The sequence below is a fragment of the Podarcis tiliguerta genome (genome assembly GCF_965153285.1).
Source record: "Podarcis tiliguerta genome assembly, chromosome: 13".
NCBI classification, from domain to species: Eukaryota; Metazoa; Chordata; class Lepidosauria; order Squamata; family Lacertidae; genus Podarcis; species Podarcis tiliguerta.
The window spans coordinates 28,146,171-28,164,270 of NC_139546.1; the positions used below are offsets into that span (position 1 = coordinate 28,146,171).

At 40.2% G+C, this 18,100-nt stretch overlaps 1 protein-coding gene across 1 annotated transcript; it reads left to right on the top strand.

The window, feature by feature from the left end:
- Positions 1–5,337: 5,337 nt before the first annotated feature.
- Positions 5,338–13,475, top strand: LOC310662679 (extracellular calcium-sensing receptor-like; the record flags this gene model as incomplete). The annotated part of the gene is made up of 3 exons (XM_083409624.1): positions 5,338–5,784; positions 8,007–8,234; positions 12,733–13,475. The coding sequence occupies 3 exons, from the start codon at positions 5,338–5,340 to the stop codon at positions 12,808–12,810; spliced, it is 753 nt and encodes a 250-aa protein (XP_083265750.1). The 3' UTR covers positions 12,811–13,475.
- Positions 13,476–18,100: the final 4,625 nt, after the last annotated feature.

Here is an 18,100-nt window from a genome sequence, read left to right on the forward strand (position 1 = left end):
GAGTTGAGCTGTTCCCCTTTGGCATCATCTCCTTCCCATAGAATGTCCGTGTATTTCCCCTTTTGCCAAATGTTTGTCTATTTCTTTTCATCCCTCTCTTAAAGGGTTTTTAAAAAAATTGTTTAGAGTAAAGATCAATTAGAGATATGCAAAGATATCTTAAGAGGACTCAGCAGATGAATCAAGTCAATGGTCCATAGGAATATCTCCAATGCCTACTCATTTACTTTGATATTTGATAATGGGGTGCATATTTGGGAGTTGTTGCTTGATCATAGCAGCCCCATTTCACATTTGGATCCTATTAACTTTAAACTTAAGGGACACACACTGAAAGGTGCTTGTGCCAAAAATATGTTTTCATTCCTAGAAGTGGAGAAGTGGAGAAATTGCATTGTATTATCAGACATGACAATTCCTGTGATGAATGAAACCCATATTCTGCCAGGCTCTAGACAAGCCTCTTTAATTATTGTTCTTGCTTTTGGCCCTTATTATCCAAATCACATGCAGGTATTATTTCTCTTAAGATATAACAATTACATATTTTTCAAGAAATGCTCAGAGGATACAAAATAGAGTACCTGCAATTACCAAGGACTAGGGAATAGAGACCAAACCTATGTTAGACTGGTTTCTATCAATTCATGTTTTTTGGTTGTTGGGCTTGGGTAGATTTGCAAATTATTCATTAAAGTCAGGCTGTTGCTATCATGGAGATTCTAAACATACAGTGGTAGATACAAATAGAGGGATCTGTGTGCTAAAGTTAAATTTGTACACAGGATGGTGACATTATTAATTTTTTGGATATAAAAAATCTGCTGAAGGTAGATTTGCATTGAAAATGGTGATACTAGTAATTTTGTTGCTGCTGCTGCTGCTGCCTCACATAGCATGCAAGGTTCAAGATGTTCAATGTAGAAAGTGGCGATCCACACCGATTCATCCCAGGTTTTATCAACGTGGAGATTTCACCTATGGAGCCATTGTTTTTCAGAGTGCCGTTTCTCTGTCTCCAATTACCTTGAACAGACATCCTGATTGGGAACAACTACCTAAATTGTTTGTATAAGGAATCATTTCTCCTCCCTACTTTGTCTCTGTCTATATTACATTCCGCAGCTGTAATTAAAGAGATTGAACTTTAGTTCTTTGCAATCCTGATTCTAAAACAGAAACTTTGAACACACTAGACTAGGGAGAGCTCGTGGAAAGTCCACAGGAATCTTAAGTTTTCAGCCTCCAGAAAATGACATATTTGTTTTTTCAATAGGAGAATCAGTTAATTAATTATAGGAATTTTGTATCCCACCTCCCCATATACAAATAGCCGCTGAATATGTACTGGGGCTTTGGAATGTCACCTGACTTTTATAGCATTGTTTTCTTGACTTATGTGCATTTCCATCTTCTTTCCATTTGTATCTCTCTCCATCACCATATTGTCTTCCAAAGCAGGATTCTCATGCTGTGGAAGAGTGATGGACAGCAGTACCCAGTTAAGTTATGATATTGAATTCTGCTTCACAAACCAAGCTCCTTTCCCACCAGATAAAGGATCTAAACAGCTGAGCTTCAGGACCATGTATAGGGCAAGGAGGATCCCTCTCCTCAGCTCTCAAACATTAATATATCTCACTGGGTATGTTTGTAATTACTCAGTATAGGAATTAAATATGTCATTGCCTGGAGACCATCTTGCTTGTGAGTCCTGGATGATCTGCTCGCCTTTTACTCATTAGGCCTGGGAGGGCAGTGCCCTGACTGAGTGACTGACTTCAGCTACGAAAGCTGCTAAACAGACTCTTGGGCTGGGGTCTTGTTTCACATCTTTTGTTAGGGTGTTTCAATGTTGTTATTTATTCTTTTTTATTTTCATTTTTAGAACTGATTATGAATCAGATTTTATCCTGATTTTTGTGGAAATTATTTCAGTTTGGCTGTTTTATTTTTGATGTGTTTTATTTGTACATTATGACATTCTCATGTTTGTGATTTCTCATGTATATAAATATTGTCATGTCTTGTGTCTAAGGTAGTGCAATGGGCGAGTGTTTTCAGGCTTTTAATGAGAATGCTGGTGGTTTGAGGCCAACCAGATATGTCTGCAGGGTAGAATACACATGAGGTTCCTTCCTAATCTTCTAGGAGTCTATGTTGTAAGCTGCCTTGAGCATGGTTTCAACTGTAGAAAGGCATACACATAAAATGATGGTGGTGGTGTTGATATTGTGACTTTCCCCCACTCTTGTATGTGTGTAAGCACATAATATATAGTAATGTATAGTAATGAAGAACAATAACTAAAAAAATTGAGGAACACTCATACGCACAATAAACTGCATTAAAGCAAACCTGTGTGAATTAAGCTGAGGTAAAGATACACCACATCCAAGCCACATTCAGCAGCAATGCTGCTGCTGCTCCTTTGCCTAAACCTGGCCATTGGTGGATTTGGGTGTCTCAGATTTCATGGGTGACCTCTGCCTCTGACCTTCATACTCCATAGTTGCGGCACACACTGTGGCTCCATGTGCAGTACAAGCGAACCGGTTGAGCTGCCTCAATTCTGCCTCTGGTCTGGTAGTGGGAACATATTCTATTTTAACATATTTTTGGATGCCGGCTTGCCAGGTAATGTGTGTTATTGAAATATTCTAACTCACCCCCACTGTGGTCCTGCCCTCCCATTCCTCTGGAACAACCATTTTTTCCAGCATCAGTTCAGTGACCCTCACCCAGCTTCAACTCAGCCACCTCAGCCAAGGATATTGCTATAGGACTGCCACTTAGAAAATAACAGCTTTAGAAAGAGCAGAATATACTTGTGACACAATATGCAACTCTCTCTTTTTTAAAAAATAAAATAAATATATATATATTTTTATACAATCAACCACAAAAGACACATATAACAAAAACCGTAATAATAATAATAATAATAACAACACATTTTGACAATTCAGATTTGAATACTCTAATATACCTATGACTACACATTTTTAACAATATTTTCCCACCTCTCTCCGCTCCCCCTACTTCTCACCACTATCCACTTAAATATCCATTCCAGATTTCTTCATATTTATCCATTCTTATTTTGCATCGACATGCAATTCGTTCGTATGTAGCAAATCTGTCCATATTATCAATCCATGTGCTCAACCGAATCTTTTTGCAGCTCTTCCAATTCATCAAAACAAGTTTTTTTGCTTCTAATATAGCATGGTACAACCATTATTTTTGACCCCTTGAAATGACCCAATTTCCAGAATATAATTTAGAATTAAAATCAGTTCCCCTAAATAAAATAAAAAAATTATTACTCTTGCTATAAATATCCTCACCTCGCAACAAAATGAGCTTATTATCTTGCAGTTCATCAACATATGTACTAAGTTCGCATTTTAACTCACACATTTCCAGCAGTTGTCTGCACTTGTTATTTTCTTCTGGTATAATATGAAACTCTCTTTTTAGTGGAGTGACAGAGAACTATCAGCATCTTCTGGCTTTGGCTTTTGCTGTAAAGGAGGTTAATGAAAATCCCCAGATTTTATCCAATATTTCACTGGGATTCAACATTTATGATAACTCTTTGGAAGCTAGGTGGACCACTCCTGCTGCGATGCAATTTATTTCACCAAAGGACAGACTCCTCCCCAACTTTATGTGTGGTATCCATGAACATTTATTGACTATCACTGCGGATGTTACTAATTCCTACTTTCCCATGCCACAAGTATTTGGTATCTACAAGATTCCTCAGGTAAGAGTGCATGTGTGTAAGGAAACAGAAAAAATATATACAATTTAAATACTGCCTTCCACTTCAGAAGTTTTTTTGGATCCATCCCAAATTGGTTTTCTGAAAATATATTTTTATTAAATTTCAAATGAAAAAAGGAACACTATTCGTATTGTATAGAATACAGAGTTATCAAACAAGGTGTGATGACATGATGAGTAATCCATATACAATTATAGATGACTGATCAACAAAGCAGAAATAAAATAAAACAAATCAGGAATTTGAACACATGGAAGGTAGAAGCTAGAGCTTTTAATAGAATAGGCATAATGCCTAAAAAACACAGAATTACAATTATGCAAGGGAAAGCTGATTAAAGTATTCAAATGTCCTGACCCAATTTATCAACCACATTCATTCAAAATAATAGGACATGTTTCATCAGGGTTTTTTTCCAACCTTTATTAAACATAGTGCTAGGAGGGGGGAAGAGGAAGGAGACTTTCTCATTCCTCCCCCTGTTGATCAAAAGGAGGGCTAATTCTATGGGCTGTTCGTTTGCCAGAATCCCAAGCAGAAGACGGGATTGGTGCAAGCACAGAAACGCTGCTACACAGACAGGCAAATCCTTCCTAGAGAAGGAAGGAAGGAGAGTGGGCACAGTGTGCTCCTACCTTCTCCTGATAAACACACCCAGCAATCAGGATAGGTCTTAGAGTTTTCACAAGACTTTCCTTCCCGCTGCCTGTTTTTCTTCATGTATTTTGCCCCACCTAATGAATAATAATAATTATAATAATTTTTATGCTGGCCATCTGACTGGTTTGGCCCAGCTACTCTGTGCAGCTTCCAGCAAATTATAAAACCACAGTAAAATGCCAGACATAGAAGCATTCCTTATAGAGGGCTACCTTCAGATGTATTCTAATAGTCAGATATTTGAAAGGAGAGTGTTACACAGGGCAGAGCCACTACCAAGAAGGCCCTCCCTGGTTCACAATGAGGGAGCCACTAGAAGGCCCTTGGAGCTGGATCTCAGTAGCTGGACAATGGGGGTGGAGATGCTCCTTCTGGTATACAGCGCCAAAGCACCACCAATGTAAACTAAATAAAAAAATCTTTCCACATCTGCAATATATGTTTAGCTCATATATGATTCTACTTCAATCATACTGGAGAACCCTGAAGTCCCTTCCTTCTACAAAATGTTTCCAAAGAGACTTGATCAGTTCAGGGGGATTCTCAAATTACTTGACCATTTCCATTGGAGATGGATTGGATTGTTTGCTGCAGATGGAATGACTTTACAATGGTTCATACAGAAGATGGTTCCAGAATTTTCCAATCATAGGATTTGTTTTGCATTCCTTGACTCATTCACCAGTTTGGAATATGATGTTGAGATAGGAAATTTTTACAGAAGTGTAATGTATTTGTCTGATAAGATCATGAACAGCAAATCCAATGTCCTGGTCTTCCATGGAGAGGTTAGAAATATGATCTGTTTGAGATATTTTCTACGAAAAAGAATCAAGCCCCAAATGCAAAATCCAAAAGGAAAAGTCCTCATTCTGACTATCGGGATGGAGTTAAAAACCTACCTCTTCAGACATATCTTGGATACAGAAGATTTCTCTGGTGCTTTATCATTTGCACTTCAGTCTAATGAGCTACAAGGATTCCAACACTTTATTCAGAACAGAAACCCTTCTAATGCTGAGGGAGATAGTTTTATTAAAGATTTCTGGACAGATCAATTTCACTGTATATCTCAGGATATTGTTCTGGACCGTTTTGTACAGGGTAATTACTCTGGGAGAGCTTATTCATCTCCCTGCACTGGAGAGGAGAAACTAGAGAGCCTTCCTGAGCATGTCTTCCCAAAGAGTGTAACAGGCCACAGCTACAGCTTTTACAATAGTGTCTATATTGTGGCTCATGCCTTACATGCCATGATTTCATCCAGATTCGGAAGCAAAGCAGGGATGAAGAAAGAAAGAAGGAAGCTTCATAATCATCAGCCGTGGCAGGTAACAGAATCCAAACATGAAACAGGGACTGGTTGTTCTGTTTTTATTATTAATTCCATTGGCATTTAACTGTATATGTGAAGGCATATTGGTTTGTGAAAGAGAAATGAAGAGAGGGGAATGTGAAAGGGGACATGAAAAAGATCGGGATATTTGAGGGATGTACATGGTGTGTGTTTTCAGACTCAAACAGAGCTCTAATATTGCATTAGCAAGAAATATAAGGAGAATACGTCTTTTATAGTAGCAACAGCTTCATCTGAATTGTTGGTCTCACCCACATTTTGAGGTGCTGCTTTAATTAAGGAGGCCCAGCTGTGTTCCTCAGCTTCGTACTATAATGGAGAGGGGGAGCCCTGGTCTGACTAAAACTTTGGCACTGTAGTTCTCCAAGTCCAAGAACAGCAATATTACATCTCCAGGTCAAGTTAGCAGGAAGAATGATTCATCTGCTGGAGACACTTTTTAGATTGATCCTGTGCAATTGTCCACTTCTGCGTTGCCTTCATTCGCTATAGTTAAGAGGTACAAGGCTGGGCATTTTTTCTTAATATTATTTTGTGAGCTCAAGTGTTGTCTTTGCGAGCAACATATATTTGGCCAGAGAGGGAGAGAGAGAGAGAAATGTCTGTATGTGGGTTGTGTGAAAAAGAAATGGAGAGATGGAAGAAATAACAGGCTGTATGTGATATATATACAGGGTGCTACCTATCTACGAGAGTATTAACGGCACTTTATTATTTTTTTTATTTCAGTTCCTTCCTTCAGTTTTTATTAATTTTCTGTTATTGTTTTTAAAAATATATATAGTCCTCTCCTGGCTCTACCACTGTTTCAAATCTAGCTGTACACTGATATGATGTCCTGATTTGATTATTTTCTTTATTCCTTTTTTACCCATTGCTTCATATTCTTATCCTTAGGTCTTATTTGTATACATAGTATACATAGTGTTGTATTGTATACATATTATTGTATACATGCGCTTTCTTGCTCAGCTTGTTCGGAGCTTCGGGCTGGGCTGTCATCAATACGCTGATGACAGCCAACTTTATCTGTTGATGGACGGCCAACCTGACTCAGCCCCAGACACACTGACCAGATATTTGGAATCTGTGGCTAGATGGTTGCGTGGGAGCTGGTTGAAGTTAAATCCTTCGAAGACAGAGGTCCTTTGGCTGAGTCAGGATGACACGGGGATGGGGGCCCAACTCCCATCTCTTGCACAGGCGCAATTAGTGCCAACGCCTTCTGTCAAGAGTCTGGGTGTAACCTTCAACATCTCCCTCTCTATTGAGGCGCAGTTTGCAGCTACAGCAAAGGCGGCATTTTCCCACCTCAGTCTTGCTAAGCAGCTGGTCCCTATACAGCCTAGGACCCTCATACCTAAAGGACCGCCTCCCCTGATATGCTTCACGGAGAACCTTACGGTCTGCAAAACAATAACACCTTGGAGGTCCTGTGTCTCAAGGAGGTTAGACTGGCCTCTACCTTTTTGGCCCTGGCCCCAGCCTGGTGGAATGCTCTGTCACAAGAGATCATGGCCCTGTAGGACATCTTTCCGCAGGGCCTGCAAGACAGAGCTGTTCCACCAGGCCTTTGGTCGGGGCCCATTCTCTTTATTACAAGCAACTGTATGAAAGTGGCTTCTCTAACTCTTCTCACCGGGTCATATAAGACCAACACAAATAGTTGGGCCTGGTGAGCACTTAATGTTTCCAACGCCTATAGTTATAATTTGTGGGTTGCCATCTGATTTGATTCTGATTTTAATCTGTATTTCAATTGATTGTTTGTTCTTTTGTTTTAATGTATCATATATCCTGATTTTAGCCGTCTTGAGCCAGGTTCTGGCTGGGGAGGGCAGCATATAAATAAAATTTACTACTACTACATAGCTTCCTTGAGTCCCCTCATGGGAAAAGGCTGGATATAAATTAATAATAATAATAATAATAATAATAATAATAATAATAATAATAATAATTCTAGCCTTTGTTTTTGTCATTGTAATTGGTTTATACTTCTAAGCCTGTTTGAATTTTTTCAAAAGCTTTTGACCATAAATAATAAAAGTCTGACATGAATCTACCTTTAGTAACATTATCTCCATGAAGAGGGCATTATCCACCACAGTGGCCTTTATTGAAAAGTTTTGGGGGTTTCTTTTGGGTTGGCTGAACCATTCTCTTAAATAGCTCCTTTTTCTGTTTTTGTTCCAGCTCTACCATTTTTTGAAAGCTGTGTCATTTAACAACAGTGTTGGGGAGAAGGTTTCCTTTGACCAGAATGGGGAGCTCATTCAAAAGTATGACATTATCAATTTGGTCACATATCCAAACCAATCTTTCAAGAGAGTGAAAGTTGGAAGGATGGATCCTCGAGCTCCTCCTGACGAACTCTTGAGCATCAATGAGGATGCCATCGTGTGGCACAGCTGGTTTAATCAGGTAGGACTTCAATACAGATATTTGGGGAAGTGTCCCAGTTCTCAATGAGGGTGAGTCTTTTGTTCAAAGCCCAACCCTCTGCACAATTTTGTTCTTGCCTATGCTCATTCTCCAACCATTCCAACCCTCTGCATGAAAATTTTACTCTTATTCAATTAAAAAAAAAAAGCAGCCCTATGCAGACTTATTCCAGTGAGTCAGAGGACATAGTGTGTGCTTTGGATTGTTTATATTTGTAACAGAACTATACAGGCTGTATAGGGCTTTGTAATTTTTGACAGAAATTACTTTGCAAAAATGTCTATATTATGCCTAAGCCTAGTATACCCGAAGGAGCGTCTCCACCCCCATCATTCTGCCCAGACACTGAGGTCCAGCTCCAAGGGCCTTCTGGCAGTTCCCTCATTGCGAGAAGCAAAGCTATAGGGAAGGGCAGCCAAGAGGCAAGAGGCAGAAGAAGCTGCAGAACTGGATGATGAAGGACTGGAGGAAGTGGAGGAAGAAGCAGGTCAGGGAAGTAAAGAGCCAGGTGCTTCCCTACCCTCTCCTGTATCACTGTTTGTCAGAACTAGGAGAGAATTGAAGCTGGAAGAGCAGAAATATCTACCATGCTAGAGTCGTCTCCAGCTGTGCGCATGCAGCCCATAAATGAAAGTTACAGAAGCTGGTGAATGGGGTGAGGCCCCCCATTGCTGCAACTGACCCCTCAGCAAGGGGTATTTGGGCATTGTAAGTGTCAGCTTAGCCAAGTGCAATCTGTACTTGTTAGGACAGTGAGCACTCCTGACAGCTGATTGCATACAAGCATCGCAAAATGAGGAGAAATTCAAACTAAAAGGCTCGTGAATTTTCATGGAGATTTTTTTTAAAAATGCATATACAATTCTGGATAACTAAATTTTACACAGAAAAGAAAGAGAAATGGAGTGAAATCAGGCACACCAGGTTTCACTCAACATTGGGGGTGGGGTCAGTGAGTGTGATAGCACATGCACAGCATGGGGTTGCCACAGCTGCATTTACATCCGACACGGCCTGTCACACCCTCTAAATGGCCATTCAGAGCCTATTGCAGCAAGAGGAGGGCCCAACAGAGATCCAAAGGTGCCCGTTACAGCTGCGGCAGAGCCTGATGGCACCTACCTATTGAGGGGGCCCATCCAATGATTGGTTTTTTTTTAAGGGTCCATGACCTCTCCGGCCCCCCATAGATGGCATGCCTGAGAGAAACTGACATTGAGATAATCACTCAACATGAAGGTGTTACAGATGCAGTATGGATATGGAAAAACCAAATTATGAAAATTGATGTTTATGCATTATAAGTGTCAGGAATGAGCCAGCTCCCAGTGAAGGTTTGCAGTGAACTGAAGAAAGCAGCCAGGAACACAGAGGGTTAACTTTCATGCAGGGTGAGCAGCAGAGAGAGCTAACTCCCTTGGAATGCCAGTTGATAAGGGAATGACTGAGAGCGGGCTGGTACCCAACCAAAACTCTCAGGAAGTGCAATCAGGCAAGAAAAGGGACGGAAGTAGTATGTTAGACTGGGAGGTTGGAGCTGATTCCATCCATTCTAAGAATCGACTAAGGGGAGGGCTGTTAGACGAGAAATAAAGCAAGAGATGCAAGGTTCAATAAATTCTTATCTTCTGTAGAAACCGGAAACAGTCTTCAGAAGGGTCATCCTGATTATTGATGCTGGAGGCGATTTTACAGCTGTCTGGAGCTATCTGTTTGTTTTTTGCAATAAATGTTCCTTTTTAATTAACAATGCTTACTGTGTTATTAAGCCAGGAACTTGGACGCATGACAATAAGCAGCAGTTAAAGGGAAGGGAAGGGAAGGAAAGGAAAGAGCATATGACTAAAGGACTAAAGAAAGGACTGTGTATGAGGAAAATGGCCAGAAAGTACAATGAGATTCCAAGATGACTGTACTGAAGATCAACATCTCCCCCTTTCATTTCTTGATAGACACAGCCTGTTGCTTTGTGTAATCCCAAGTGCCCAACCGGTTATAGGAAGAAAAGCAAGGAGGGGGAGTCCTTCTGCTGCTATGATTGCATTGTATGCCCCAAAGGGTGGATATCAGATCATGAAGGTGAGAGTTTCTGCATACAGATGCAAGAAAAAATATTTATACTTCACAGCCAAATACAAGGAAGAATCATGGCCACATTATGTGAATATAATTAATGAGTACTATGTGGGCAATACCATTTTATGCGTCCAGCTCTGCAATATTAGGTGCCTTCCATATTTCAAATGAGATTTGGTAGTGTTTATGAATCTGTGTGAACCTTTGCATCTAGAGCCATCTAGCACAGCAGCCCACTCTGAGCTAGAAGGAGCCCTGGCTTATGATGTGTCTCAGCGCCAACTAAAAAAGTGTCAAGGAAGGTGAAGCAGACCTCTCAGTTCAGCGGGAGAATGAGGAAGCCAGGTCATCCGATTCTGCCTATTCTTTCCCTGACCTGTGGAAAAAACAAACTTTCAATAAAAGTTTGTGAACTAAAGCCTGTGGACATCCAATGAAGCTGAATATTAGCAAATTCAGGACAGATAAAAGAAGGCAGTTCTGTGCACAGTGCATAGCTATAGTGCCATAGGAGACAGAGATTTCCTCCAACTTGGATTGCTTTAAGAGCCTTGACAAATTAAAGGAGAGGGCCATCAGTGGCTACTAGCCATGATGGATATGCCTCCATGGTCAGCAGCAGGAATGTTTCCTAATATCATTTGCTGGAAACCACAGTGGGCGGTAGAGTAGTCTTCTCTTTGGGTCCTGCTTATGGGTTTCCTACAGGCATCAGGCTTGTCACTGTGAGAAGCAGACAATGGACAAGAAGGGCAACTGGCCTGATCCCAAAGGCTTTTCTTATGTTCCTGTGTTCTTGTTTGTGGAGGAGAAGCCGTATTGAGCAAATCTGGACAGTATGCAAAGATGTAATTTCTTCATTTAGGAGTTAAATATCTTAATGCTTGATCCCCCAGTGTTAGAGAGAGTTTCCAGATGAGACTCACTGGTATTTCTTCCCACATTTTCAACTTCCAGACTGAATGACAGTCTGCAGCGTGTTTAGCACATTTTGAACTGTTCCTTGTCTCACCCTTAATTTCCCCTCCTTTCCTCAACGTAGTTCCATGTGTGTACAAGCTTAACATCTACAGTGAGGTTTTTGCAGTTTAAGTGGCTACAGTTCCAGTTCCTGGTTTATTTCCCCCACTGATTCCTAAAAGCATGAGAGTTCGCTTGTTTTTGTAAAATAGTAATAACAACCCAGCTTTGCTTCACACAAAGCAGTATTACTAATAAAATTGAATTTATTTTTCACCCAACCACGTTGAGGCACCCATAACATTTGCAGCAACCATGTGATAGCCTGGAAATATGTGCTAATGTCCATACAAGAACTACATAATACAATACATTATGGGGAGAAATATGAACATATAATCCAGTTTAATGTTCTGTCAAATCACATTGTTCTTCCTATGTTTTAATGAGCCCCTTTTTAGCCATTGAATGTAACACCACATTTCCCACCATAAAAATAGAATGAAATACATGAGTGAATATACAAGCAAGGAGAATATTTCATTTTTCAGTTATTACATATTGTACTAAAAAAGTAAATGTAAAGGACTCAGGGACACTTAAGTCCACTCAAATTCGACTACAGGGTGCAGTGCTCATCTCTGCTTACAGGACGAGGAAACTGGTGTTTGTCCACAGACAGTTTTCTGGGTCATGTGGCTAGAATGACTAAACTGCTTTTGGTGCAACGGGACACTGTGATGGAGGCCAGAGAGCATAGAAACACCATTTACCTTCCTGCTACAGTGTTACCCATTTATCTGATGGGACGTGCGTAGCTCTGTTGTCTAAACCAGTGAGCCTCTTGGGCTTGCCTACTGGAAGGTCGGTGGTTCAAATGCCCACGATGGGGTGAGTTCCCATTGCTCTCTCCCAGCTCCTGCCAACCTAGCAGGTCAAAAGCACGGCAGTACAAATAGAAAAATAGGTACTGCTGCAGTTGGAAGGTAAAATGTGTTTCTGTGCGCTGTTGCTTCTGTCAGGGTGTTCCATTGCACCAGAAGTGGTTTAGTGATGCTGGCCACATGACCTGGAAAGCTGTCTGTAGACAAACACTGCCTCCTTGGCCTGAAAGCGAGATGAGCACCGCAACCCGATAGTCACCTTTGGCTGGACTTAACCATCTGTGGGTGCTTTATCTTTTATTTTATACTCACGCTGGTATGGTTTGGAACTGCTAGGTTGGCAGGAGTTAGCAATGGGAGCTCACCCGGTTCTGCAGATTAAAACTGCAGAACAAGTGGCTCACTGGTTTAGACCACAGTGGCACCGGCATTGTAGCTGACTGAGAGTAACAGTATAGCAAGTTTGTGTTACTTATTCATGACTGTATTCCTGTCACATCAGAAGCAAAGGGTTAAAAATAAATCCAACCTGGTATTTTTTGTGTTTTCTATTTCAGATATGCCTGTGTGTTCCAAATGTCCAGATGATCAATATGCAAACAAGGGCCAGAATGCATGTATTCCCAAGACTATAACCTTCTTATCTTATGAAGAACCTTTGGGTATCAGTTTAACCATTTCTGCTGTCTCATTTTCCATTATCACAGTTTTGATGCTAAGAATATTTCTGAAGCACCATGATACTCCCATAGTTAAAGCCAACAACAGGGACCTGACCTACACTCTCCTCATCTCCCTCCTGCTCTGCTTCCTTTCTGCACTCCTATTTATCGGCAGACCTGACAAGGTGACATGTTTTCTGCGCCAAACTGCCTTTGGCCTTGTGTTCACAATGGCTGTGTCTTCTGTGCTGGCCAAAACCATCACTGTGGTTCTTGTTTTCATGGCCACACAGCCTGGATCCAGGATGAAGAAGTGGGTGGGGAAAAGCCTGGCCAGCTCTATTGTCCTTTCTTGCTCCATTCTCCAAGCAAGCATCTGCCTGGTGTGGCTTTCCACCTCTCCTCCGTTCCCAGATACTGACGCCCAGTCAATGACTGAGGAGATTGTACTGCAATGTAATGAGTCATCCCCAATCATGTTTTACTGTGTCCTGAGCTACATGGGCTTGCTAGCCATGGCCAGCTTCATTGTAGCTTTCTTTGCCCGGAACTTGCCTGACAGTTTCAATGAAGCCAAGTTCATCACTTTCAGCATGTTGGTGTTTTGCAGTGTTTGGTTGTCCTTTGTTCCAACTTACTTGAGCACCAAAGGGAAATACATGGTGGCTGTGGAGATCTTCTCCATTTTGGCCTCCAGTGCTGGGTTGCTGACTTGCATCTTCTTCCCGAAATGCTATATTATCTTGTTGAGGCCTGAGCTGAATAAAAGGGAGCAGTTAATTAGGGGAGGAAAACACTAAAGAACATTGTAATTCTCAAAAGCTGCTTCTGCTTATTTTTGTTGTTTTTTGTTATTGTACTTGTTATGTATAGCTCATTCAAAGCTTTTCTGATGTAAGTATAGATTAGGATGTGGATTTCATTTTACAAAGAACATCTTAAAAGGACATCATTGTGAATGTTCTCTCCGCCCCCCCCCCCCATTATTCACTTTCTATCCATATCATTCATCTAGACAGAGCATGGAGGAATTCCTTGATTTGTCTCTCTACCATCTCAGCAACACTGTTAGATATGTTATGCTGAATTATAGCAAATGAGCTTAATTTTATTTTAAGGTGGGTCTCCTTCATTTGAGTACAATGCTGTCATAACAATGTCATACTGACTTCAAAGGGCTTTGAGGAAAAAGTGAAGGATAAGCATGCATGAATTTTGAAAAATCTGTAATTCCTTACGTACAGCATCCTTGAGTGACTCTCTCAGGTAAATATGAGTGCATAGGTAAACGGTGGTCACATATCCTCTTTGAATTAATTTATTTTTGAATCCAGTCCTTATGGTTCTTTGAGAGTAATATGGCAGCTTGGGTTCTTTTTGGGTTCTCATTTGGTAACGGAGTCGCGAGAGTAGGTCAATTTCCCATCCATTTGTCTGTTCCCTTAGTTGTGTGATGACAAACTGGTATGGAGGCCTGTGCAGGCCTCTATTTAACTCCCTGGTAGCAGACCCAAGTGACGCCTATTGTCTGGTTGGGCCCATCCCCTGTGAAATTCCTGCACCTAAGCCTTCCTACTATTGGCCAAGTTTTGCAGTTAATATGGCTGTGTAGTTTGTTGGGCCTTTGGCAGTTACATGTTGCAGGTGCTTGTGGGTTGGCCACTATAACGTTATAGGATTTAATTTGTCAGGGAACTACAGGAGGCTACCTACTTCAGAAAGGACACTACAGATGATAGTGTAATCCCTTTGGTCATCAACATAACCCCATACATACACTAAGTAGATGAAGAGAAGCATAACTAGCCAATCCCACCCCCCACTTACCATTTTCACCTCCATGTCCTTCCCCCTCTTTTCTTCCTAACCTAACACTGTATGTTGTCTCACAACAAATGAAAATGATCTGTAGAAACAAAACTTGGAAAAAGAGACAACACATGTATTTCTGTAAACTAGGAAATCTTTAATAAAAATATATTTTAAAATATTAAATAAATCTCTTCAGGTTGTGACGGTTGCTATGAGGTAGGTGAAAACGTGCAAGCCAGCCAATTTGCTAGCAGGAGAAAATTGCTCCCTGGCCCCAAAACGACAAGCATAGCAAGGTCCATACACAATGCAACTGCTCTCCACTAAGCAGGCCCTTCACAAACTGGGTGGGAAATCCCATGAATGTCAGCCAAGAAGGCAGACTGCCCTCAGATCCCTGGCCCTGATTTGCTCAGTGGGCACCTCATTCTCTGATTTGGCAGAGGTAGGTGGGTCCAGGTGACCGTCCTCTTCCAAACCACATTGAGGATGGCAGCCTGGCCAGACCCAAAGCAACCATGCCATGTAGAAAAGCCCCCCACACTAATCCCTAGGCAAGCAGATATTACAGGCAATGAACAATTTACTCATATTCAAAGCATGGGCACAAACGCATCTCAGCGACCTGGAATCAGCACCCAATGACCCGGAAAACAACCCAATAGCAAATTGGGGATTGCCTGTATCTATAGTAACAATTATCTTTAAACTGGAATAAAAAAATGCAAGAGAATGGGAGATATAAAAAATAGTTACCAAACATAAAGCTGACCTGAATACCTCCAAAATAACCAAAAATTGTGGAGCATTACAATACTTCAATGGAGCATATTATGAATTTGGAAACATTCTAATTGTTAGTAAATAATTTACATGAAAGAAAATTGAGAAAAAAGTATTTTCAATAAGCTCAGCAAGTGTGAAAATTTAAGAAGCAAATGAAATAATTATTTTTTAAAATCTTTTAATTTTTTGATAAAAGCAGAAGTTTAGAAAAAACCTAGTAGAAAATCATATTGAATATTTGCAACTACCCAATTCCCTTGACAAAGTAAAACAAGTTCATAAAGCCTGAAAGGTAAGAAAGACTCCAAATATGGATGGTTTTATCAGGGGGTGGAGATGGTATAGCACATACAATGAGGGCCTTCTTATACTAGTTTTGAGTACATTAGATATGGATTTTCAACAAGATGGGCTTATTCCTGACTCTTGGAAATTATCCAAACTTGTTTTATTACCTAAACCCAAAATTGATACTGAACTCCTTGAATCATAAAGGGCATTCTCTTTTATTGTTGTGAATCCTCAATTATTTACCATTGCTCTAGAAAACTGCTTAGCACACCGACTCCAAAATATTTAAAAGTTGATCAGATTTTTATTATTTTTATTTTTTGCATCCCAAACGTCGACTATTTAATGTGATTTACCACACTAAACCAAAGGGTATTTAATTGGCACTGGTGTCACTTGATGCCACAAAGGCATTTGGCAAATTGGAATGGACTTATCTATTCAAAATTAGCCTTTCATTAAGTGACTGTGTGCTTCCATATCACTTCTTAACATAGATTGGACCGAAAACTTTTCCTTTCATCATTTCAACCGTTTTTGCTTTGAAACGTTAGTCAGAAAAGATGGAGAGTACATAGGAGTTGAGCTGTTCCCCTTTGCCATAATCTCCTTGTATTTCCCCTTTTGCCAAACGTTTGTCAATTTCTTATCATCCCTCTCTTAAAGGAGATTTTAAAAAAATTGTTTAGAGTAAAGGTCAATTCGAGATCTGCAAATATATCTGAAGAGGACACAGCAGATGAATCAAGTCAATGGTCTATAGGAATATTTCCAATGCCTGCTCATTGACTTTCATATTTGATAATGGGGTGCATATTTGGGAGTTGTTGCTTGATCATAGCAGTCCATTTTACATTTGGATCCTATTAATTTTAAACTTAGGGGACACACACTAAAAGGTGCTTGGGCTAAAAATATGTTTACTTTCCTAGAATGGCAGAAATGGAGAAATTGCATTATATTATCACACATGAGAATTCCTGTGATGAATGAAACCCATTTTCTGCCAGGCTCCAGACAAGCCTCTTTAATTATTGCTTTTGGCCCTTATTATCCAAATCACATGCAGGTATTATTTCTCTTAAGATATAACAATTAGGTACATAATTTTCAAGAAATGCTCAGAGGATACAAAATAGAGTACCTGCAATTACCAAGGACTAGGGAATAGAGAACAAACCTATGTTAGACTGGTTTCTATCAATTCATGTTTTTTGGTTGTTGGGCTTGGGTAGATTTGCAAATTATTCATTAAAGTCAGGCTGCTGCTATCATGGAGATTCTAAACATACAGCGGTAGATACAAATAGAGGGATCTGTGTGCTGAAGTTAAATTTGTACACAGAATGATGACATTATTAATTTTGACCATATAATTAGATCAACTGAAGTTAGATTTGCATTGAAAATGGTGATATTGGTAATTTTGTTGTTGCTGCTGCTGCCTCACATAACATGCAAAACTCTAGATGTTCAGTGTAGAAAGTGGCATTCCAGACCGATTCATCCCAGGTTTTATCAACGTGGCGATTTCACCTATGGAGCCATTGTTTATCAGAGTTCCATTTCTCTGTCTCCAATTACCTTGAACAGACATCCTGATTGGGAACAAGTACCTAAAATGTTTGTATAAGGAATCATTTCTCCTTCATACTTTGTCTCTGTCTATATTACTTTCCACAGCAGAAAATAAACAGATTGAACTTTGGTTCTTTGCAACCCTGATTCTAAAACTGAAACAAAAAACACCCTAGACTAGGGAGAGCTGGTGGAAGGTCCGCAGGAAACTTAAGTTTTCAGCCTCCAGACAATGACATTTTTTATTTTATTTTTTTTGCAAAAGGAAAATCAGTTAATCAATTATAGGAATTCTGTATCCCACCTCCCCATATACAGATAGCCACTGAATATGTACTGGGGCTTTAGAATGTCAACTGACTTTTATAGCATTGTTTTCTTGACATGTGCATTTCCATCCTCTTTCCATTAGTATCTCTCTCCATCACCATGTTGTCTTCCAAAGCTGGACTCTTATGCTGTTGAAGAGTGATGGAGAGGAGTACCTAGTTAAGTTATGGTATTGAATTCTGCTTCATAAACCAAGCTGCTACCCCCACCAAATAAATAATCTAAACAGCTCAGCCTCAGCACCATTTATACAGCGAGAAGCATCCCTCTTCTCTGCTCCCAAAACATTAATACATCTCATTGGGTTTGTTTGTCGTTATTTAATATAAGAATTAAATTTGTCATTGCCAGGAGACCATCTTGGTTGTGAGTCCTGGATGATCTGCTCGCTTCCATGGAGGCCTTTTATCCACCAGGCCTGGGAGGGCAGTGCCCTGACTGAGTGACAGACTGACCTCAGCTACAA